The sequence below is a fragment of the Canis lupus genome, chromosome 1, assembly GCF_048164855.1.
Source record: "Canis lupus baileyi chromosome 1, mCanLup2.hap1, whole genome shotgun sequence".
NCBI classification, from domain to species: domain Eukaryota; kingdom Metazoa; phylum Chordata; class Mammalia; order Carnivora; family Canidae; genus Canis; species Canis lupus.
Window position 1 is genome coordinate 65,737,631 of NC_132838.1, and position 25,508 is coordinate 65,763,138.

A 25,508-nucleotide genomic window follows, 5' to 3' on the forward strand; every position below is an offset into this window, starting at 1 on the left:
ACGCGGCCCACGGCGTCGCCCCCAGGGCCCGCCCCCAGGGCCCGCCCCCAGGGCCCGCGCATGCGCCCAACCCCTTCCCCCCCCCCCCCCAGTCCTTCGCAGCGGCGGGCGACGGGCGACGCCTCCAGGTCACACCGCGAGGTGCAGGCGGCGGACGCGCTCGGCGCGGCGGGGCGATGGCGGAGGAGTCGAAGCGCGCTGGCTCGGAGTCGGGGCCGGCTTGTCAGGCCGCGGCCGCCGCAGACGCCGCGGAGTCCTCCCTGCCGGCCGCCGAGGTGGCCCCGAGGTCGTCGCGGGCGGAGGAGCAGGGCGGCAAGTGCGTGTTCTGCCGCATCGCCGGCCGGCGGGAGCCCAGCACCGAGCTGCTGCCCTGCGAGGTGGGCGGCGGGCGGCGGGGGGGCGGGGGGGCCTGCTGCTGCTGCTGACCCACGGCGACCCGGAGCGGGACTGTCCCCGGCCCGACGTTCCCCCGCTCGGAGCGGGACTGTCCCCGGCCTGACGTACTACCCCCCCCCCGCCCCGCAGCGGGACTGTCCCCCCCCCCGACGTCCTCCCCCTCCCCCCCCCGGCGGGACTGAACCCCCCCATGTCCTCCCCGTCCCCTGGGAGCGGGACTGGGCCCCCCCACATCCTTCCCCAGAGCGGGACTGTCCCCCCCCATGTCCTCTCCCCCCATGAGCGGGACTGTCCCCCCCCGACGGCCCCCCCCGACGTCCTCTCCCCCCCCATGAGCGGGACTGCCCCCCCCATATCCTCCCCCCAGAGCGGGACTGTCCCCCCCGACGTCCTCCCCGCCATGTCCTCTCCCCCCATGAGCGGGACTGTCCCTCCCCCCGACGTCCTACCCCCCCCATGAGCGGGACTGCCCCCCCATATCCTCCCCCCATGAGCGGGACTGTCCCCCCCCATGTCCTCTCCCCCCATGTCCTCTCCCCCCATGAGCGGGACTGCCCCCCCCCGACGTCCAACCCCCCCACGTCCTCTCCCCCCCATGAGCGGGACTGCCCCCCCACATCCTCCCCCCAGAGCGGGACTGTCCCCAGGCCCCGACGTCCCCGCCCCCCAGCGGTGAGGGTCTCTGCAGGATCCTTGCTGTGCGGGTTGGGGCGCGGGTTGGGCGTGGGGTGGGGACACCATGTAGCCATAAAGCCAAACTCTTGGGCCTGTGTGTGCAGGTAGGAGGTATTTGGCAGAAAATAGCATTTGTGGCCTGTTTTCTAGAGGGCTTGGTCCCCGCCTGCCCACCCCCGCCGCCCAGACCGGCCTCACATCCTGCACAGGCCCCTGCCCCAGGGGAGAGAGCTGCTGGAGAGGAGCTCGTCCTTGTAGAGGCTCCTTGGTTAGGCTCAGTGAAGCTGGGCGGGGGGCACTGGGGCAGAGGTCGCACTGCTCCCCACGGAAGGGCGCAGGTCCTACAGGTGGTGTCAGTTGGCACCGACGCACTTTTTCAGAGCACTAAGTACTGAAAACAGATAATCTGATACACATTTTCTTCTATCACTTCTACGTGCCTTTAAAGAAATTGCTTTGGGAGAGGATCAGCTCCAAAGATTTTGGGCTTTTTTGTTTTGTTTAGTTTAGTTTTGTGTTTTTTTTTGGTGATTCGTAATTCCTTTGTTGGAACAGATGCACTCGAATCTGTCGTAAGCACCTAGTGTTGGAGATTCACGGCTGAGTAGGAGGAAGGATAGTCGCTGTTCAGATGTCATAGGCTAAAGGGTGGCCTGAACGCGGAGCAGGTGGCTGCAAGTCCCCGGAGCTTAGTGAGGTGGTCCTGAAGCGGCGGAGCTTGTCTCCCTGAGTGGAAGCAGGAACCTCCCGGACCCAGGACAGTGAGCCAAGCCGTAGAAGTCTACTAAGCAGAGATGCAGAGGAAGCTCTCAGGGGTGACCTCCCCACAGGGCTGCCCCTGGCGCCATGTAGGTCTGCCCTTTATAGGGAACTGACTAGGGAACTTGGCAAATTCCGTGTCACTATCAGGGTGCATATTTAGAAGACAGGTGGGGGACTCCTAAGGTCATAATAGCCAAGGAGGTGTTCTTGTAAGTATCATGAGCCCAAACAAGGTGTTTACTTCTCAGGGTAACATCTCCTCCCTAACCTTTCTCTACATCTGGGATTTCTGTAGCCTAGTCAGGTAGCCCGTGGCCTTGAGACTCTTGTGCCTCTTGGTGTGAGCAGGGACGATTGATAACCCCTTAATGACATATTTCTGTGATTAGTGGCCATTAAAAGGGGGGATACTCCCTCACATTTGGAGCTAGGAGACCAGACTTACTTTTCTATTTTTACAGTCTTCTCTCTGTTTCTTTGGAGTGGGTAGGAGCCTGAGCCTGGGGCCTTTCCCTGATCTTTCCCTGCCTAGTCCTGTCTGCCCCTAACCTGTTCCTACATCACTTCTACCACACGCTGTGTTTTGTTTAGCTGTGTGATCCCTTACCTCTCCAGCAGCAGCCACCTAGTTTTAGACAAGGTGAACCCATGGGTCAACCCATGGTTGGGGTCTGGCCCCGTAGGTGTTCCGTAAGCGCAGTGGAACAAAGGTAAGGATTTATGGCTAGAGAGAGGCCTAAAGTGACAGACCTTGAAATCTGTGCTGAATATCGGGGGAAGGAGTGAAGACTGGACACAGTTGACAGGGAGGAAGAATACATGCCTTGGTGGTCTGGAAAGTACAGTGGCCTCTGCTGAACTGATCCGTGGAGTTGGGACAGACCGCTGAGCTCTGCTTCTTTTTTTTTTTTTTTTTTTTTAGCTCTGCTTCTTCATCCACTCCTTATCTCACCACATAGAAGATTAGGGTAGCCAGTAGTAAAATTTTTTTTTTTTACTTCACAGAATTCAATATTCCTTAGATTCCTACAAACTGCATTTAAATGTTGCACAGTCTAGTACCCGTGTTGAGGAACACGAGTAAGTAATATATACTTGTAGTATAAAAAGTTTTGTCTAAAATTAGTCACCGAGAGGGGGTGGGATGGTTGAAACGTCTATCACAATGTTTTCCAGGCCAAAGGTCAGGGTTTTTTCTCTTTAAAGAACATTCTCAGCCTGGGTGGCCCAGTTGGCCTGGCACCTGCCTTGGCCCCGGGTCATGGTCCTGGAGACCTGGGATCAAGCCCCACGTTGGGCTCCCTGCTCGGTGGGGAGTCTCCTTGTCCCTCTACCTACTTTTGCTCTCTCTTAAATGAATAATAAAATGTTCCCAGAGAGAAGTATGTGAAAAGCCTGGAACATTTTTATAGAGGAAATTAGACACAGTCCATACTTGGAGCTAATGTGCTCCCTACATAGATGGCACAGGATGAATGTATGCTGTAGTCCGTGTAATACAGAACATAAGCAAGGTGCACATCTTGTAAACAGTGTCTCAAAAAGTTGCAGATCTTTTAAATATTGAATCTAAGATGATTTAATATATAAGAGCTCACTAATCAAAGGTTAAAGATCTTTTTAAAAAGAGAACCCAATCTTTAATTTGTATATTTTGCATTATATATAGTATATTTTTATATTTGTTCATGTTTATTATAAATATTTAGTAAAAACTCTATATATATTATAGCCTTATATTCATTCATATATGTTTCTTATAAATAGAAACTATTGGATTGATATCCAAGTAGGGTAGACATAATTAAGTACAGAGGAGAAAATTTGATTTGGAATAATTGGAGTTATTAGCATCATAGGGCTTAGTCCAAGAAACTTTTCTGGCAAAAGCCAGAGAAGATTCCTCGCTCCATAACTGTATACCGTATTTTTGTTGTATACTGCAGAGTTGAAACTAAGCAAATACTATGCCATGCATTCTCGGGGTGGGGAGAAAAAAGTTGATTTTGGGGGGATGGTATGAGGCAAAGGCAAACATGATAGACCTAAACAGGTAAGGAGTGTATCTGCAATATCGAAATACCATGAGAGTGGAATCAGGGAAAAAAGTCTTCAGAACGTCCTCGAGGGGTGACTGAAAACATGGTTGAGAAATACCAGGCTAGATGTTTATTTTTATCTTGCTTGAGGCCATGCTGAGGAAATACTGGTTTAACTTTAACGTCCTCCCTCTTCTTTAATCAAATTCACCCTACACGTCAGATGGTGTGATACTGAAATGTTCTTTCAAATGTTGCTTTAGATATCAGTCGGGGGTCAGCTGCAGAGAGAAAAACTAGCTATTTAAAGCAGAAATTGATGTAATATAGGGAATTATATGCTTTAAAAAAAGGTTGTTGCAAGGGCTCAAGGAAAAACCTTCAAGAATGACATCCAGGGGCACCTGGGTGGCTCAGTGGTTGAGCACCTGCCTTCGGCTCGGGTCATGACCCCAAGGTCCTGGGATCCAGCCCTGCTTTGGGCTCCTGGCGCAGCCGCAGCTGAGAGAGAGCCTGCTTCTCCCTTTCCCTCTGCTGCTCCCCCTGCTTGTGCCTGCACAATCTCTCTCTCTCTCTCTCTTCCTCCCTCCCTCACTCCCTCCCTCCCCGTTAAATAAATAAAAATCTTAGGAAAAAAAAAAAAAAGTGACATCCAGAGCAGCACTTCACCTGACAACTGGCAGACTGAGGACGTGTTTCTTCTGCCCCAGCAGGAAGCTGTGGTTCCTGGGGACTGCCCTTGGAACTAGACTTAGGGAAGATGCCTCTGTAGGGGTGACTCAGGGGTGAGGAAGAAGTGTGACCGCCACCGTTGAGTGGTGTTCCCAGGGGGAGAACTATTGGCATTTTGGGTTGGATTCTGCTTTGTTGTGCAGGGCTCTTCCACCTGTTGGAGGATGTAGCCCATTTCTGGGCACCAAATGCTGGTAGCACCTCCATATTTCTACTCCCCTTTGAAAGATAACACAACTAAAGAGCTACGCTCTGCGTGCTATGTCCACACCGGTAGGCCCTGGCGCCAAAACAATGGGTGTCTCATGCCTGTCTCTTGACTCACGTGATGCTATTGACTAGATGTTGGCATAGGGGGCGGGGAGAAAGAAAAAAGAAACTCGGTAGTCTTAGAGCTGGCCATGTTTGCCTGCTGGAACTAGCGGAAGCCATGGAAAGATGGCTTTTTCTCAGGTTAGCTTGTCAAAGCACCTAAGTCTGAAATATATCTAGTTGGCAAGATCTAAATTCCATCTGGGATTTTGGATTTTTAAATTTCTGTAGTTCAGGGACACCTGGGTGGCCCAGCAGTTGAGCATCTGCCTTTGGCCCAGGGCATGATCCCCGGGGTCCTGGGATCAAATCCCACATCAGGCTCCCTATAGGGAGCCTGCTTCTCCCTCTGCCTGTGTCTCTGCCTCTCTCTCTCTCTCTCTCTGTCTCTCATGAGTAAATAAATACAATAAAAAATAAATAAATTTCTGTAGTACATAGAAGTATTTAAAATGGAAGTTGAGTGCCCATCTACCCTGTTCACCACAGTTTATTTGTTGTGTTTAATGAATGTTTAGCCCAGATGCTTAGATTCAGTGCTGATAATGAAGTCAGCATAGGCTAGCTGTTTGTCTAACCCATGCATTCTCAAAAGGGGTAAAAATTGATGTTCTTACCTGGGACAGGGACATGGGCAAAAATTTTTTTTTATTATTTACATATATAAAATACAGGTAAGCATATAGGATATAAACACATGTACAATTTGGCTGTGGTATTAAAATATTTGGGGGTGGAGCAATTAGGAAAAAAAGTCTGAAAAGTTTCCTTAGAGGTATGGTAATGAAAAAGGCTGAGAAACACTTAAAATCAAACAATGGCCATAATTCCGACTTTAAGAGGGGTTCTGTAAGAACAGACTGAAAGATCATGGAAAGTCTGTCTCTGTTACTGGAAAAGGATGTAAAAACTATGACACCATTTTTTTTAAGGAGGAGAGGAGGGAGCATTCATTGGTAGCTTTATCTTTCTACTTAAACATCTTTTATTTACATTTATTTATTAAACAATCTTTCAAGTTTACTATGTGGTATTCACTTGTATTTCAAGGATAAATAGGGCATGTTCCACGCTTCAGAAGCTTGCCTGTGATCTGTATTGAAAGCATAAATGGAAAGTTCTCATTTAGTGGATATCATTAGGGATAGATAGTCAGATTTCTGTGTCTTAAAGTCACTTGAAATATCTTTTTTGGGGGGCATCTGGGTGGCTCACTTGGTTAAGCATCTGCCTTCAGCTCAGGTCGTGGTCCCTGGGTGGTGGGATCTGCTCTGCTTGGGGCTCCTGGCTCAGCGGGGAATCTGCTTCTCCTCTTCCCTCTCCCTCTGCCCGCCCCTCCTCCTGTGTGCTCTCTCTCGTTGGCTCTAGCTCTCTCTGTCTCAGATAAATAAAAATCTTTACAAAAAAAGAAAGTTCTTTGTGTAGCTATGTTATCAATGTGACATACAGTTAGGTTTATTTTATTTGTTTCCGTTTGTTTTCAATTTTAGGGATCATTTTCTTTTTAAGTTCAAAAGCATGTTATGTATTCATGTTTTGCAGTCCAACTTATAAAGCTGAGTACATTTGGTAAAGTCTAGCATCCATTCTCTTGTCTTTACTCTGTTCCTCTTCCCTCACAAGAAACTGAAAAATATATTTTTGGTTTTTCCTTCCATTGTGAGAATCCGTATGTGTTTATTTATATTTGTAATTTGAATTCCCCCCAGTGGTTAACCTCGTGGTTAGATGGCCTAACCACTCTCCTGTTCCTTGCTTTATTTTTTTTTTTTAACTTCGAAGTATACTTCAGAAATGATTTCCTAAGTATTTAAAGATCTTTCTCATTGCTTTTTATAGCTACGTATTACTTCGTTGTATGGACTCGCTATAATATTCAGCCAGTCTCCTCTAATTGAATCATGGACACTTGGGTTCTTTTCTTTTTTCTTTCTTTTTTCTTGCTATTACAAGTCATGCTGCAAACGATAGCTTTGTACGTGCATCGTTGCTATATCTTTTGTCATCGTGTCTTTGGAATAGGAGAAAGTCTTTCTTAAAATGAAGAAAGAGGAGAGAGGGTAACATCAGAGGGCCAGTTTCAATATTTTAGAAAGCTTAATGGAAATCTAATTCAATCATAGGTGGCATAGGCTAACTAAAATGCATTGGTTTTCCTTCACCTATTTACCCCTCAACCTTCCCTCTAACAGCTACCAGTTTGTTTTTAGTGTCATATGCTTTAGTCCATCCATGTTGTCACAGATGGCAAGATCTCATCCTTTTATGACTAATATTTCATTGTATATGTGTCACATCTCCTTTATTCATTCATTTATTGATGGATTCCCAGGTTGCTTCTATGTCTTAGCTGTTATAAGTAGTGCTGCAATAAATGTAGGGGTGCATACATATATCTTTTGAATTAGTGTTTTCATTTTCTTTGGTAAATAAATACACAGTAGTGGAACTGGTGGATCATATGGTATTTCGGTTTTTAATTTTTTGAGGAACCTCCCTACTGTCTCCACAGTGGCTGCCCCAGTTTGTATTCCCATCAACAGTGCACAAGGGCTTCCTTTTTTCCCACATTCATCCCAACACATATTTCCTGTCTTTTTAGTATTAGCCATTGGACTGGTGTGAAGTTTCATCTCACTGTGGTTAGATATGCATTTCTCTGATGATTAGTGGTGTTGAGCATCTTTTCATATATCTTTTAGTCATTGAATAATTTTTTATATAAAATATTGGAAAAGCTTATTTAGGGAATATTGATTTTCCTTTTGGAAAGGTTTGAAACTCAAATGTCAGTAAGTTGAAAGACTCCCTTTTTCATTTTTTTTTTTCCCTTATGTGACTATGTGGAGTATGCAAATCAGAAAACTAATATAATGGATTGGACACTTAGTACAATACTGGAGTTTTTATCAGCATTTCAAAGGATTTTTAATGCTGTAAACATAAAGTATTTGTATATAACTGCTATAAAAATGTTTAAAATGGTAATTTCTGGATATGAAGATGCTGGATGATTTTCCTATTATAATTGAGGAATATGCTACTTTGGAAAAAAATTAAGTCTGAAAAAGAATTTATCAATCTTGCTATGTTTCTATAGTCAAACCTTTAAAAGTAGTTATAAAGAGTAAAAAACCCTTAGGTAGACATGGAGAAATATATAACGAAATAAAAAAAAAAACCTCTGGGATTGTTGGTAATGAAGTTTCTTTTGGTTTTGTTTGTTTTGCTGTTTAAAGATTTATTTATTTGAGTGAGAAAAAGGGCAGGAGTGGGAGAGACAGAGGGAGAGGGAGAATCTCAAGCAGACTCCCCACTGAGTATGAAACTGGACACGGAGCTTGATCTCACAACCCTGTGATCACGACCCTGAAATCATGACCTGATTTCAAAACCAAGAGTCGGACACTTAACCCTCTGTGCCACCCAGGCGCCCCTTTGGTAATGAAGTTTGAATGAACTTCATTGATAATTGTTTTCCTGAAATTAGCTTTATGTAAGTCTTCATTTTCTGTAACAAATGAACATCTCATGAAAGACGCTAAAGCTGGTCTCTATGAACTTAATGCATAATCACAAAATTGCCCAGCTGGGCTTAAATGTAACAGGAGTACGATTTTCCTATCATATTGAGATTTGTGGTATTTCAGACATGCCAGAACAGCATTAGGAAATTCTTTTTAAAAAATTCACTAACAAATGATATGATTTTTCCTTCAGAATGAAGACCTCGTTTGCTTCAAAGATATCAAACCAGCAGCACCTCATCATTATCTTGTGGTGCCAAAGAAGCATCTTGGAAACTGTAGAGAGCTAAAGAAAGATCACATAGAACTGGGTAAGATGATGGTGGCAGTATTTTTCATGGCTATCTCATCCTGAATTGGCAACAGTGATAGCAGTGACAGTCAAGAAGAAAAAGTCTAGCCAGGTATTATGAAAAAGGAGCATTGTGACTTTGTGAAACTTCTATTATGAAAAATTTCAAGTATTTACAAAAAATAAAGAAAATAGTGTTATCTCCAAGTCTTCATTACCCAACTCCACATTTATTAGCTTTTGGCCAGTCTTTTTCATCTATTAACCTCCTCCCACAGTGGATTTGAAGCAAATTCCAGACATCGTGTTATTTAATCTTTAAGATCTCTAAAAGATAATGTCTCTCTGTTTTTTAAATGATGGCTTTCCTTGACTCTGAAAATGGAAAGTGCTAAAAAAAAATGAGACCATATTGGTGCCTGCCTTGTAAGTTTCTTGTGTAGATGAACTAACACTGAAGTTTAGTTATGAGATTTTAGCGATGCCCTTTTAGCTTCTGAAAAGATTTTGTATCTTGTTTTGTTTCTTACAGGATTATCCTACATTTTCCTACTTATGAGTTCTGTGACTTACCAGTTAGCATTTCCTAAGTCATTTCTTTTTCTTTTTTTTTTTTTTAAGATTTTATTTATTTATTTATGAGAGACACAGAAAGAAAGAGAGAGAGGTGCAGAGACACAGGCAGAGGGAGAAGCAGGCTCCATGCAGGGAGCCTGACGTGGAACTCGATCCCGCTGCACCACCCGGGCTGCCCTCACCTTGTATCTTTGGGGTAAATCCCCAGTAGTGCAAATGCTGGGTTATAGGGTAGCTCTATTTTTAACTCTTTGAGGAACTTCCACACAGTTTTCCAGAGTGGCTGCACCAGTTTGCATTCCCACCAACAGTGCAAGAGTATTCTCCTTTCTCCACATCCTCGCCAACATTTATTGTTTCCTGTCTTGTTAATTTAGCCATTCTCACTGGTGGATCATTGTGGTTTTGATTTGTATTTCTCTGATGACAAGTGATGTGGAGCATTTTTTCATGTGCTTGTTGGCCATGTGCAGGTCTTTTTTGGAGAAATGTCTGTTCATGTCTTCTGCCCATTTCTTGACTGGATTGTTTGTTTCTTGGGTGTTGAGTTTGAAAAATTCTTTATGGATCTTAGATATTGGCCCTCTATCTGATGATATGTCATTTGCAAATATTTTCTCCCATATTGTAGGTTGTCTTTTAGTTTTGTTGACAGTTCCGTTTGCTGTGCAGAAGATTTTTATCTTGATGAAGTCCCAATAGTTCATTTTCTGCTTTTGTTTCCCTTGCCTTCATAGATGTGTCTTGCAAGAAGTTGCCATAGCCAAGTTTAAAATTGTTGTTCCCTATGTTCTCCTTTAGGATTTTGATGGATTCTTGTCTCACATTTAGATCCTTCAACCATTTTATCTTTGTGTGTGGTGTAAGAGAGTGATCTAGTTTCATTCTTCTGCATGTAGCTGTCCAGTTTTCCTAACACCATTTATTGAAGAGACTGTCCTTTTTCCATTGGATATTCTTTGTTGCTTTGTCGAAGATCAGTTTGCCATAGAGCTGAAGGTCCACTTCTGTATTCTCTATTCTGTTCCGTTGATCTATGTGTCTGTTTTTGTGCCAGTACCACACTGTTGATGATCACAGCTTTGTAGTACAATGTGAAATCCGGCATTGTGATGCCCCTAGCATTGGTTTTCTTTTTCAACATTCCTCTGGCAATTCAGGGTCTTTTCTGACTCTCTACAAATCTTAAGATTGTTCCAACTCTGCGAAGAAAGTCCATGGTATTTTGATAGAGATTGCATTGAATGTGTAAATTGCCCTGGGTAGCATAGACAGTTTCACAATATATATTCTTCAGTCCATGAGCATGGAATGTTTTTGTGTCTCTTCGTGTCTTCCTCAATTTCTGTCATAAATGTTCTGTAGCTTTTAGAGTACAGATCCTTTACTTCTTTAGTTAGGTTTATTCCTAGGTATTTTATGCTTTGGGGTGCAACTGTAAATTGGATTGATTCCTTAATTTCTTTTTTCTTCAGTCTCATTTTTAGTATATAGAAATGCAACTTATTTCTGTGCATTGATTTTGTATCCTGCCACACTGCCGAATTGTTGTACAAGTTCTAGCAGTTTTGGGGTGGATTTTTTTGAGTTTTCCCTATACAGTATCATGTCATCTGTTAAGAGTAAGAGTTTGAAAAAAAAAAAGAGTGAGAGTTTGACTTCTTTGCCAATTTGAATGCCTTTTATTTATTTTTGTTGTCTGATTGCTGAGGCTAGGACTTCTAGTACTATGTTAAGCAACAATGGTGAGAGTGGGCATCCCTGTCATGTTCCTGACCTTAGGGGCAAAGCTCTCCCCATTGAGAATGATATTCATTGGAGGCTTTTCATAGATGGCTTTTATGATATTGAGATATGTTCCCTCTATCCCTACAGTTTGAAGAGTTTTAATCAGGAAAGAATGCTGTATTTGCCAAATGCTTTCTCGGCATCAATTGAGAGGATCATGTGGTTCTTATCTTTTCTTTCTTTATTTTTATTTTTTAAAGACTTTATTTATTTATTCATGAGAGACCCAGAGAGAGAGAGGCAGAGACACAGGCAGAGGGAGAAGCAGGCTCCATGCAGGGAGCCCGACATGGGACTCGATCCCAGGACTCCAAGATCACACCCTGGGCCGAAGGCAGGTGCCAAACCACTGAGCCACCCAGAGATCCCCTATCTTTTCTTTTGTTAATGTGATCTATCACCCTGATGATTTACAAATGTTGAACCACTCTCGCATCCTAGAGATAAATCCCACTTGGTCGTGGTGAGTAATCCTTTTAATGTACTTTTGGTTCCTATTGGCTAGTATCTTGGTGAATATTTTGACATCCATGATCATCAGGGATATTGGTCAGTAATTCTCCTTGATAGGGTCTTTGTCTGGTTTTGGGATCAAGATAATGCTGGCTTCATAGAATGAGTTTGGAAGTTTTCTTTCCATTCTACCTTTTGAAACAGCGTTAGTAGAATAGGTATTATTTCTTCTTTAAATGTTTGGTAGATTTCCCCTGGGAAGCCATCTGGTCCTGGACTTTTGTGTCTTGGAATGTTTTTGATGGCCGGTTCAATTTCCTTGCTGGTTATTGGTCTGTTCAGATTTTCTATTTCTTCCTGTTTCAGTTTAGGTAATTTATAGGTTTCCAGGGATGCATCCATTTCTTCCAGATTGCCTGATTTGTTGGCATAGAGTTGTTCGTAATATGTTCATAAAATCATTTGTATTTTCTTGGTGTTGCCTGATTTGTTGGCATAGAGTTGCTCGTAATATGTTCATAAAATCATTTGTATTTTCTTGGTGTTGTTGGTTTCATTCATGATTTTTTAAATTTGAGTCTTTTTTCTTTTCAATAAGTCTGGCTAGGGGTTTATCTATCTTATTAACAAGTCTTTCAAAGTACTAGCTCCTGGTTTTGTTGATCTGTTCTACTGTTCTTCTGGTTTCTATTTCAATGAATTCTGCTCTAATCTTTCTCATTTCTCTTTTCCTGCTTGATTTAAGCTTTATTTACTCTTCTTTCTCCAGTTCCTTTAGTTGTAAGGTTAGCTTGTGTATTTGAGATTTTTCCAATTTTTTTGAGAGGGGCTTGGATTGAAATGTACTTCCCTCTTAGGACGCCTTTGCTATATCCCAGAGATTTTGAACAGCTGTGCCTTCATTTTCTTCGGTTTGCATGAATCTTTTTGTTTTCAAATTTTCTGGTAGACCCATTCATGTTTTAGTGAAATACTCTTTAACCTCCAAGTGTTTAAGTTCCTTCCAAATTTCTTCTTGTGATTGAGTTCTAGTTTCAAAGCATCATGGTCTGAAAATATGCAGGGAATAATCCCAGTCTGTTGGTATTGGTTGAGACCTGATTTGTGACCCAGTATGTGGTCTATTCTAGAGAAAGTTCCATGTGCACTTGAGAAGAATGTATATTCTGCTGCTTTAGGATGGAATGTTCTGTATATATCCATGAAGTCCATCTGGCCCAGTGTGTCATTGAAAACCCTTGTTTCATTGTTGATCTGCTTAGAAGATCTGTTCTTTGCTGAGAGTGGAGTGATGAGGTCTTCTACTATTAATTTATTATCTATGTGTTTCTTTACTTTGGTTATTAACTGGTTGATATAATTGGCTGTTCCCACATTAGAGGCATAAATATTCTTAATTGTTAGGTTTTTCTTGTTGTATAGAACCTTTCAGCATGATATAGTGTCCATCTTCATCTCTTATCAAAGCCTTTGGTTTAAAATGTAATTTATTGGTATGAAGATTACTACCCCAGCTTTCTTTTGAGGTCTGTTTGCATGGTAAGTGGTTCTCCACTCCTTCATTTTTAGTCTGGAGGTGTCCTTAGATCTAAAATGAGTCTCTTGCAGACAGCATATACATGGGTCTTGCTTTTTTATCCTGTCTGATATCCTGTGTCTTTTGACTGGAGCATTTAGCCCATTCATGTTCAGAGTAACTATTGAAAGATACGAATTTAGTGCCATTATATTACCTGTACAGTCTGTATTTCTGCAGATTGCCTCTGTTTTTTGGGCTTTCTCTTTGTTCACAGGATCCCCCTTAATATTTCTTGAAGGGCTGGTTTGATAGTCACATACTCTTTCAGTTTCTGTCTCCTGGAAGCTTCTTATCTCTCCTTCTATTCTGAATGACAGCCTTGCTGGATAAAGTATTCTCGGCTGCATGTTTTTCTCATTTAGGAGCCTGATGTATCATGCCAGCCCTTTCTGGCCTGCCAGGTCTCTGTGGATAAGTCTGCTGTTAATCTAGTATTTTCCCCCCTATATGTTAGGAATCTCTTGTCTTGAGCTGCTTTTAGGATTTTCTCTTTATTTCTGAAATTTGCAAGCTTCACTATTAATACGTTGGGGTGTCGATCAGTTTTTGTTGATTTTGGGAGAGGTCCTCTCTATTTCTTGGATATGAATGCCTGTTCCCTTATCTAGGGAAGTTCTCAGCTATGATTTGTTCATAAATACCTTCTGGTTGTCTCTCTCTCTCCATACCCTCTGGAATCCCAATAAAAATGGATTTTTTTCAAACTATTACTTAATTCTCGGAGCCTCTCCTTGTGGGCTCTTAGTTGTTTTTCTCTCTTTTCCTCAGCTTCCTTCCTTTCCATCAACTTGTCTTCTATGTCACTTACTTTCTCTTCTGCTGCATTTACCCTAACTGTTAAGAACATCCAGTTTAGACTGTATCTCAGAGTATTTTTAATTTCTGCCTGATTAAATCTTATTTCTTCAGTAAGACATTCTCTAGAATCTTTTATGCTTTTTTCCAAATCCAACTAGTAACTTTATAATTGTAATTCTGAATTCTCTCTCCCAACATTTTACTTAAATCCATATCCATTAGATCAATGGCAGAGAACGTTACCTCTGTTTTTTTTCTTTTGTGGTAAATTCTTCCTTCTGGTCATTTTGTCCAATGCAGAATGGCTGTACAAATGAGCAGAGTCAAAAATATCAACCACAACCCAACCAAAATACTCACTAGACAATTCTGAAGAGGTCAGGGATCAGAAAATAAAAGATAAAAGACAAAGAAAAAGAAAAAAACGTGTGTGTGTGGGGCGGGGGAGATGGTGAAAGAAAGAGATTATAATCTCACAGAGCAGACCAAAACAATGCTCCACTTGGTTCTGAATGTTTTTTTGGTCTGTATGTTAGAAGGTACTAAATTCCAAAATTATATTAAAAAAACCATATATATATATATATATATATATATATATATATATATATATATATATATATATATATTTACACACAGACATAAAATTGAATATGGTGAAAGAAAGCCAAAAATGAAGAATATATCAATAACATGTAATTGTATAAAAAAAACATAGAATTGTAAAATATGAAAGTTAAAAAAGAAAAATCTTAAAAATGAAGAGTTGATAAGATATTATAGTTAAGATGGGAAAAAAGAAAGAATATTGGAAAATTTTAACCTAAAAGATAAACAAATCATAAGGAAAAAACCCCTCAAGTTCTGTATACTGTTTTCCCCTAGTCCTGGAGCTTTCCAGTGCTGCTTGGTCAGTAAACTTGCTGTTCCCCTGGTCTTTCTGGGGGTCTCCTGGGGGAGAGGCCTACTGCGCTGTTTCTTAGGTGTCTATGCCTGGGTTCAGTTGTACTGCTCCTTGCCAGGTGGCCAGGCTCAGTGTGAGCTGTTTGCCCTGTGAGGTCTTTGTTCGACGAAAGGGGGATAAAAAACTGAAACTAGATCTCCAGTTCCAGAGCCAGGAGATCCCAGCGTGTGCCAAACGGCAGACTCCTACAGTGCCCACCCACTCAGATCCTTCCCAGGGGCAGGGAGGGGTGGAGACACTGGTTGTGCAATTTTCAGGACTCCTGCCGGAGAGGTTTTGCCTGGTTGTGCCCACACCTGCTCCACCCCTCCCAGATGGAAGCAGAGGGTTGCTGCATTCTAGTCCTTTGCAGGGACCCAGCACAGAGAGCAGTCTCCTGTCCCCGGTTTGTGGTTAATGACGCAACATGCTGAGCCTTCTTCCAAGCTCGCTAACCTAAACCCATTTCCCTGCGCCAGTGCTTGGGAACTCTGCTGGCTTGGGCACTCCTGTTCCTCCTGTTCCTCTGGGAATATTGAGACCCCACTGTCCCTCCTGCGAGTTGGCCCCGCTTCCCCCACTGAGCACCTTCCAGGCAGGGAAGTGTCTCACAGGAGCAGGTTTCTAAAGGTCCTGGTTTTGAGCTCCAGGGCTGTATCACTGTCCTGCAGCCAGCTTGCAGTCTTCCGCCTCCGCCCCCCCACCCCCCGCAGTTTATCTTTGATATATCCCCCTCCCCCCCGCCCCGTTTCTCTTCTCTACTCCTACCTTGCAAGAAGTGGTCACTTTTCTATTTGTGGAGTTCCAGCCTTCCTTACATCTCAGGCTGAATTCATAGGTGTTCCGGATGGTTTGATAGTTATCTGGCTAAATTTGGGGGGACCAGATGAAAGAGGACCCCCCTGTCCTTCTGCCATCCTGCCTCCTCTCTTGGTTTCGCTTTTGTATTATTATTTTTTATTTTGTATTTATTTATTTTTATTTTTATTATTTTTTTTAATTTTTATTTATTTATGATAGTCACAGAGAGAGAGAGAGAGGCAGAGACACAGGCAGAGGGAGAAGCAGGCTCCATGCACCCGGAGCCCGACGTGGGATTCGATCCCGGGTCTCCAGGATCGTGCCCTGGGCCAAAGGCAGGCGCCAAACCGCTGCGCCACCCAGGGATCCCTGTATTATTATTTTTTAAATGTAGTATGAAAATCTTTGACTTTTAATTGGAGTGTTTAGTTCATAAATGTTTAATAACTATTGATGCAGTTTGATTTAGGTGTACTATCTTGCCATTTGTTTTCTGTTTGTCCCATTTTTTGTTGTTATTGCTGTTTCTTTCCTGCCTTTTTGTGGTCAAATATATTTTTTGTTATTCTACTCTTAATTTATTTCTTGCTTTTTTATGTATTCCTCTTCACGCTTTTTAAAATGGTTGCTCGAGAGAGATTAAAATACTCGTGTAATTATAATAATATAATGAGAATTCACATTTTATCAGTTCATGAGAAATGTGAGAAACTTTGTGTTATTGTTGTCATATATATTACACCTGCATACTTTATAATATGGTACTGTTAAAATTATTGCTTTAAGCAGTCATATGTCTTTTAAAGAAGTTAAAAGAGAGAACATTCTTTTCCCCCATGTCTGGGATCTTGGGAGTATTTTAAAAGAAAACAAGATACAGTCTTGCTTGAAGTAACCTTTTTTTTTTTTTTAGATGATATGGTATTGTCCTCCTGGCTCAACCCTGACTTAGAGAAGTAAACATTAGCAACAATTTTATGAGTGTCTTTTAATACAAGCACCCTCTGTAGATTCTCTCATTTCTTCCCCCTTCCAAATACTTGGTTACACCATTCAGAAACAAAAGAAGTATAAAGTTTGACATTGTGCTTTAGAGATTGCAGGTTTACCAAAATTTCTCTCATGGGAAAGCATAATCCTATCCAAAGACCATAAAGCACCAAGACAGTAGAGACGCTAAAGCAGATAGAATTCAGAAGCCAAAACAATTATACGAACATTTAGCTAATTAAAGTAGGCTGACATAAAAGCCTATCATATCCTCGTTTGGGCTGAAAGACAAATTTCTTGTCTTTCCTGTCTCTCTTCTTAATTCTGACATACTTGCTTATTACTTTGTCTCCTTATGATCAGAGGTAGACCTCAGTAGGATCAGATGTCCTAGGTGTAGTCCCTTGATCGCGCTCCTCAACAGCTATTCAAAGTCAGCCTATACATCGTACTTTGTGGTAGGTGGAATCTTCCTGTCATGTTAATGAGCAAACTTCTCAGTAACTTAGACCTATTAAACAGGTCTTTAAACATTTACCTATCGGATACAACTTTGACTAGATCAGAAGAGTTAAAATTCATTACAATTTAGTAATGTCTTCTACTACAGTGTAATGTAGTTTCTTTCCTGTTTTATAGTTGAGAGCATGGTAGCTGTTGGGAAAACCATTCTTGAAAGGAATAATTTCACTGACTTCAAAAATGCAAGGTATGTATACTTCCAGATAGAAACCAATATATGCAGCTGGTTTTTCTGAAACGTTGTTTCCTCCTGGGAAATAAAAGTAGAGGTGGCAGACATGCAGTTTTCCTGAAAATGAGCATACATTGTTCATTGGTAGTATAAATTTAATAAATCTTATTACTCTCATAGGGTAATATGTCTCATTGTCTTAGCATCTAATAATCACCTCTTGAAGTTTGGGCAGACAAGTATATTTAAACAGCAGGTAAGTAAAATAGTTACAAGTCCACCTCCACCTTTCTTTGTTCAACATGTGCATTTCTTAAAAAACTGTGTGTAAATTGAATTTCTTTAGAAAATATTTTATTTTATGTGATTTTAAAATATATTATTATACTTCAAGTATGAAATTAACTTGAATTTGTTGCCTGCAGAACTGATCTTGGGCATTCACCAAAGTTTGAGCAAAAAGCATATAATGGTCAATGTGGCAACTATTTTACTTAATCTAAATAGTAGGTTTTTAAAACACTTCTGGCTTTGCCTTGTGTAACCAAAGGAGATTACTTCTAACATCTGAACTGGAATTCAAAGAGACCTGGATTCTAACGTTACCCATGCTATTTGCTGTGTACTGTGCTCATAACTGGCTGTGCTAGTTGAGACATTTAACATCTCCAAGATAATACCTCCTCTGCATACTTATAGGTTAAAATAAGATTGTGGGTGTGAAAATCCTCTGGAAACTGGGACGCCTGGGTGGTTCAGCTGTTGAGCACCTTTTGGCTGAGGTCGTGATCCTGGGGTCCTGGGATAGAGTCCCGCATTGGGCTCCCTGCATGGAGTCTGCTTCTCCCTCTGCCTGTATCTCTGCCTCTCTCTCTCTGTCTCCCACGAATAAATAAATAAAATCTTAAAAAAGAAGAAGAAGAAGAAGAAGAAGAAGAAGAAGAAGAAGAAGAAGAAGAAGAAAATCCTCTGAAAACTATCAAGCATTATTGAAGGGTGATAATGACAAGGAACAGATGGTATTTGAGACCCTATGGCCAAAGAGCAGCACATTCCCTTCCCAGTCATAGGAATGCTTCTTAGAAGAATGAACATTGGACTGAGTCTCAATCCTCACTCTACCACTGCTTGACTTTGCAACTTTGGGAAGTCTCCTACTTTTTGGATCTTGGCTTCCCCATCTTTGAAGTGAAAGAGTTGAATGAACCCTTCAGTTGCTTCTAGCTTTTAGATTACTTGATTCTGTATTACACAGAGGGAGAACCCAGTCTATCTTTTCTAGGTAGTTGTGGAAGCTTTTCCATGTGTGTTGTGTTTATGACTTTCCATCGTCAATCCTGTGTTGATGCAATATACCACTTCTTTGCCTTCCTCCTACACTCCCACTGTTGTCTTTTTTTTTTTTTTTTTAATTGAGACTCACTTCTAGTTTCAGCAGACAGAAATTTGTAGGCTTGGATTATTACTACAAGTGCACCTTGCTCCACTCAGAAATTCTAAGGGGACTTAATAACTGTAAGCTGATTTTTAAGAGATAGAACATATTAAAAAATTTCTTGGTAGAAATTTGTTAGTAGTCAAAGGAATTCTTTTGTAAGTGTTTTATAAAACAGATAATTATGAATAATTCTCATCTAACTTATTTTCTTTATTAAACAAGAAACTTGAGTGATGATAAAAGTTTTTCAAATAATGATATAATTAACCTAATTAGCCTAACCACTAGAAGATGGGTTGATAAGGAAATGACTACTTTCTGAAAGGAGGTGGCTATGTCTTAGAATAAGGGAACCCTTGAGTGTCCTGTAAATTTTTTTTTTTAAAGAAAAGGGTGGAATTTATACCAAACGTAGTACACAACAAACAACTTCATGACTCAGCTGTGCAGTCTAAAAGTTAAAGATCCCAGGAGTGCCCTGTAATTTTTTAAAAGATTCATTGCAGAGTCGTATCTTACGAGAATTAAACATTAAAATTGTTATGCGCCGAGGTGATAAAACATAATGCAAACTCAGAATTCATAAAGGTTTTACTGAGACATAATATGCTCTTAAGCCCTTCCTTGATGAAGATTTTGTTACTGTGAACTTCAGCACAAAGAGAGGAGGAAGTGTTTGACTATTGGGAAATGTATAAAGAAAGCAGTAAAAGAGATGTTCGAGTGGCAGTCAGTCTACCGTAGGTAACCTGTTTGGGGTATCTTAATATTAATGTGTTTTGACATAAAAAAATAGCTTTAAATTGTTGTAGAACTGCCTTGCCAAGTATCTCTTACCTTTCTGTTTTAGAATGGGTTTCCATATGCCTCCATTCTGCTCCATTTCTCACTTGCACCTTCACGTTCTGGCGCCTGTTGATCAACTTGGCTTCTTATCAAAGTTGGTTTATAGAGTGAATTCCTATTGGTTTATCACAGTAAGTATTATTATAGTAGCAGCATACACAAATACTTAAAGTATTTGTCCTTTTTTTTTTTTTTTGTAGTTCTTCTTTTCTTGGCAACAGTAGGCACTTAACAACCCTCATCCTCTTGATCTCTCTCTTAATGTTCTGCTCACGCATATCCAAAGTAATATTTTTAATATAAGAGATCCTCCAGGTTATCAGATCTGTAGGAAGAGAAGCTATGGCTAAGTCTCCATTGCCAGAACAGTTCAGCACCCAGGGTCCAATCTGGATTGAAACTGTGGCTCCATTCTTTACGTGATGTCCCATGTGCAAGTTACTTAAATGTTTTATGGCCCAAGTTCTTTATCTATTACCTGTGTAGAAGGAATACTGCCCACCTGTAGGGTTGCTAAGAGGATCAATAAAATAATTTACATATAAAGCACTTAAAACTATACCTTGCAAATAGTAAGTACTAGTAAATACTACCGGCTGGGGGATCCCTGGGTGGCGCAGCGGTTTGGCGCCTGCCTTTGGCCCAGGGCACGATCCTGGAGACCCAGGATCGAGTCCCACGTCGGGCTCCCGGTGCATGGAGCCTGCTTCTCCCTCTGCCTGTGTCTCTGCCTCTCTCTCTCTCTCTCTGTGTGACTATCATAAATAAATAAAAATAAAAAAAAATACTACCGGCTGCCTCTGTTATCATCACCAACATTATGGTAGAAATTGAATTGTTGTAATTTTGAGTAAAGGCTGCCCTGGTAGCATCAATGGTCAGATCTGAGGTTCAAGCCATTGAGCTAAAAAAAAATGGCAGATTTCTGCTTTTCTGGGGCAAAAGTAGACTAGAATTCAAGCTGATTATGGGCCTGTTGCCTGACAGTCCAGCGTTAGTTATAGAGTGATGTCCTTCCAGGGCCACTGGACTAGTAATTTACCAGGTGCTGTGTGTCCGTGATGGTAAGGAGACCTGTAATTGCTGTAGTTAAACAAGCACTGAAGTACAAATTAAATAATTGCTCTCAATGCATATTATTATTATAGCCATGGTACCCAAGAAACTAACGAGTGTAATTTCTAGAAACTTCATATTTCAAGCTTATTATCCCTGGTGATTATATTTAACTTAAAAATAATTTAAGATATTTGTGTGTGTGTGTTTTTGAAACAAAAATTAATAGAATATTTGATAAGAGATGGTGTGATCTCTTTAAAAAATCTGTGTGGTTAAAAGGATTTTTTTCTTTATTTGTATTTCTAATTTTTTATATGCTCCATGCTTTTATAATAAAGTAATTAAATTGAATTTTTGAAATGTTTTTAACTATATTTCCTTACATGACTTTTTAGTTAGAAAAAAATGAAAAAATTATAAGATCTGTTAATGGTTCATCTTGAATCTGCACTCTCCTTAGATCTGTCAGCATATATTATGAGACTTTGAAAAAAATCAAGATAAAGATAATTGATTTCAAAATATCTTAAATGATGTTTCAGATATATAAGAGGTTTTTTTGAAATAATAACCAGAATGCTTTGGTTTACTTTTAAATTTTTTAAATAGATTTTATTTTTTAGAGCAGTTTTAGGTTCACACAGTAAGACTGAATGGAAAATACAGAGAGTTCCCATATACCCTCTGTCCTCCATATACTCACAGTCTCCCACTATGGACATCCTACATCACAGGGATACATTTGTTATAATCCATGAAATTACAGTGACATAATCATCTTTACCCAAAGTTCATAATTTACATTAGGGTTTATTGTTGGTATTGTATCTTTTATGAGTTTGAACAAATGTGTAGTAACATGTATCCAACATGATAGTATAATAAGATCCTCAGTGCTGTACCTGTTCATCTCTCCCTCTCCCTTGATTCCTGGTAACCACTGATCTCTTTAATGCCTTCACAGCTTTACCTTTTCCAGAATGTCATATGGTTGTAACCATACAGTATGTAGTCTTTTCAGATTGGCTTCTTTCACTTAGTAATATGTATTTAAGGTCCCTCCACATGTAGTTTACTTTTTAAAATGTTAATATTGTATTTATTTTCTTTTTCTTATTAAAGTTTTTTAATGAATATGCAATATGGATAAAAATCAACCTATTTATATACAGTGTGGAATACCTTTACTATAGATTATAAGACTATTATATTGAGACATTTTTTAGAAGATAGACTTAGGAACAGAATATGTACTATCCAGCGCTTCTGCTGTGACTTACTATAATAGGGATGCCAGTAGAATTATTTTATATAGGCTGTAATAACTAGAATCTAAAAAAATATGTTGTGTTTTCAAAATTACAGGCTGATTGTTTGATTGAAAAACTAAGAACATGAAAATGTCAACAGTGGAAGATTTTCCTAATCTTGGCTCAACATAAACTAATATTTTGGTCCCTTTGAAGTCTAATTATAATTGTAAGGTTTGTTGGGTTTTATGAGAGGCTATTACTGGCTGCTAGCCTTAAATCTTTTCTGAATGTTTGTTTCCTGAGATCTGTGATACAGTTACTTGGATACTCTGTCATTGACTTTTTTATTTTAATGGTTACTTGTTTAAGGTTTAAGATACCATGGATAAAATCCCATTAAAACAAATTCCATTAATCAGGAAGGGCTATTTTTTTACAAACAGTTCGAACATTTTCATTCTCAATAGTCTATTATAATAGTGATTTATTTATGAAGAATAAACTGGTATGGAAAGTATTTTGTTGGAGCCTTTATTATTACAAAGGAGAAAAGGGGATTAACCATTTCTTGACAGTTATATAATTGTACACACAAAATTTCAAAATGAAGAGTACCATACTACATAGTGATTTCTGTTCTTGTTGAAGGAAAGAATTGTATGTGTGTAATTTTTTACTCCCGATTTCAGACACTGATTTTCACTTCTTGAAGCCTAACATTTTTGTTAATAAATTGTTCCTGAAAGCTATGTGATATACATTAAGTAATTTTTAATGGTGAGCTTACAAGAACAATCAATTTGGTTATCCAAGAGAATTCAGTATACTGGCAGTTTACCTGTAAGGACGTGAATGGGGAAGAAACATGAAATAGTTATACTAATGTATTAAAAACTGGTAGAAATTGTTGTTTCATGGTTTGTTTATTGTACCAAAGGAAAAGTAGAATTAAAAAGTGATTAGGCCTAGCTTTTATCATGAAATAATCTTGCTTTGAAAGTACAAATAGATAAGCTTGGATGAGAAAATTTATTTTAATAGCTCAGTGTTAGCATTACTGATACATCATTTCGTGAGACATGCTTCTTTAGGTTTTGTTCTGATCTGTGGTCACAACAGTGAATGTGAGTGAAGAGTAAGGTAGTGATAGCTAATACTTCACTGTGCCAGTTCATGAATATAAGTGAACACGAGGACTAAAGTATTGATGTTAGAATAGGCTGAGATGATTCATTTTCTTGCTTATTATTGGCATGATATTGATATTAAGCATAGTTTGAAGTAATGAAATAGTACAATGTTTAATGACAACATCTGGGATATTTAGTTACAACATCTGAAATAAATACTCATTCATTTAACAAACATTTGCAGAGTATTTAACATTTTGAGGATTAGGATATACAGGTGAGAAAGGACAGCCTGTTTTTAAATGCTAATACAAGGGTCAGATGAAACGAGTCAGTATAGTTTAGTGTGTCAAGTGCTCTCATGCCCACAGAAGAGGCTGTGGAAAGGAATACAATTTTGAGAGCAGATGGCAGTATAACAATATTTAAGACACAGTGGTAGGCAGGTAGACAATGGACGTTTAGGCTAAGGGACCCACATGTACTTTTCCTGAATTCTTGCTCTGTTATTATTTACTTTACAATTGAAGTGAATGTTCACATTCCATGTGGAAGGTAGGGGCTATGGGCTCTCAAAATTAGATTTCCAAGCTTTTCAGCGCTGCTTTGTTCTACCAACACAGATTAGCAGTTACAAGTTTGCAGAAATCAAACGACATGTGGAAGGTAGGGGCTATGGGCTCTCAAAATTAGATTTCCAAGCTTTTCAGCTCTGCTTTGTTCTACCAACACAGATTAGCAATTACAAGTTTGCAGAAATCAAACGACCAGCTGCAGAAAAGGAATTTTGTGTATACACAACATATTGTACTATGTGAACTTGCAATGATAAAAATGACACTATTATGATAATAACACATAAGATACTTAAGAAATTCTCAAATGCCTTATGGACTTCTTCAAAAATATGATTAGCCAACTGATTTATATAGGTTTATACTCTGTCATAGTTAAGTTTTCCTTCTCTGTTACTACAATTAAAATTCACTCAGCTTTTTCAGTAGTTATTTAGTAACTCAGTAGCTATACATTAACTCAACACAAAACTAACTCATAACTTATCTTTAAAATGTTTAAAGTAATATCAAGAGCATTATTCATGCATGTTATGATATTGTTTGTAATTGCAGAATTGTAAAATGATTAGTGAGCTGTTTCAAACTGTGCTTACTTAGCTAAAAGAAAGCTAAATAAATATGGAAAAATACTGTGTCAAGGTTTGCCTCTATGGGCTTTTTATGTGTGGGTTTTTTTTAAGACTTTATTTTTTAGAGCAGTTTTAGGTTCACTGCAAAATTGAACAGAAGGCACAGAGATTTCCCAGATAGCCATTATTGACATTCCCCAGCAGAGTGGTACATTTGTTGCAATGATGAACCTACACCTACATGGACACGTCATCATTACCCAAAGTCTGTAGTTTACTTAAGGTCCACTCTTGGTGTGGCACATTCTGTGAGTTTGGGCAAATACATAATGATGTGCGTCCATCATTCTAGTATCATGCAGAGTATTTTCACTGCCCTAAAATCCCTCTGTACTCTTTTCATCACTATCCCACCCATCCCTGGCAAGCAGTGATTTTTTTTCTTTTAAAGATTTTACTTATTTATTTGACAGAGAAAGAGAGAGTGAGTGAGTGCACAAGCAAGGGGAGCAGCAGAAGCAGGGTCCCCACCTGATGTGGGGCTCGATCCCAGGATCCTGGGATCATGACCTGAGCCGAAGACAGATGCTTAACCGACTGAGCCATCCAGGTGCCCCAAGCAGTGACCTTTTTACTGTCTGTGTAGTTTCCCTTTTCCAGAATGTCATATAATTGGAATCACACAGTATATAGCCTTTACAGGTTGGCTTCTTTCACTTAGTAATATACATTTAAGGTTTCTCCCTGCCTTTTCATGATGTGATAGCTCATCTCTTTTTAGTGCTGAATAATATTCCATGGTCGGAATGTACTATGGTTTATCCATTCACCTACTAAAGGATTTCTTGGTTGCTTCCACATTTTGCCAATTATGAATAAATCTGCTGTAAACACCTGTATGCAGGTTTTTGTGTGGAGGTAAGTTTTCAATGCCTTTGGGTAAATACCAAGGGACATGATTACTAAGTCACATGATAAGCATATGTTTAGTTTTATAAAAAACTGCCAAACTATCTTCCAAAGTGGCTATGTACCATTTTGTGTTCCCACCAGCTATCAATAAGAATTCTCATTACGTCCTTGCCAGAATTTGGTGGTGTCAGTGTTTGGGATTTGTCCATTCTACTAAGTGTGCAGTGGTATCTCATTGTTTTAATTTCCTTTTCTCTGATGACATATGATATGGAGCATGTTTTTATATGGTCATTTGCCATCTGTGTAGCTTCTTTGGTGAGGTGTCTCTTAAGGTTTTTAAACTGAGTTGTTTTCTCATTATTG

General features: G+C 40.0%; 1 protein-coding gene across 1 annotated transcript; it reads left to right on the forward strand.

Annotated features, from left to right (window-relative positions):
• The first annotated feature begins 95 nt into the window (after nucleotides 1-95).
• On the forward strand, nucleotides 96-24,299 carry HINT3 (histidine triad nucleotide binding protein 3). The gene is made up of 5 exons (XM_072833131.1): nucleotides 96-377; nucleotides 8,637-8,754; nucleotides 17,303-17,372; nucleotides 19,646-19,772; nucleotides 22,066-24,299. Exons 1-5 carry the CDS (start codon nucleotides 177-179, stop codon nucleotides 22,096-22,098), a joined length of 549 nt encoding a protein of 182 aa, XP_072689232.1. The 5' UTR covers nucleotides 96-176; the 3' UTR covers nucleotides 22,099-24,299.
• Nucleotides 24,300-25,508: the final 1,209 nt, after the last annotated feature.

What these genes read in the sequence shown, in the direction of transcription:
- HINT3 (XM_072833131.1), top strand. Translation starts at nt 177, where the DNA reads ATGGCGGAGGAGTCGAAGCGCGCTGGCTCGGAGTCGGGGCCGGCTTGT. An exon ending in CCGAGCTGCTGCCCTGCGAG is followed by an intron (nt 378 to 8,636) that starts GTGGGCGGCGGG and finishes TTTTTCCTTCAG; the next exon opens with AATGAAGACCTCGTTTGCTT. An exon ending in GAAAGATCACATAGAACTGG is followed by an intron (nt 8,755 to 17,302) that starts GTAAGATGATGG and finishes CCTGTTTTATAG; the next exon opens with TTGAGAGCATGGTAGCTGTT.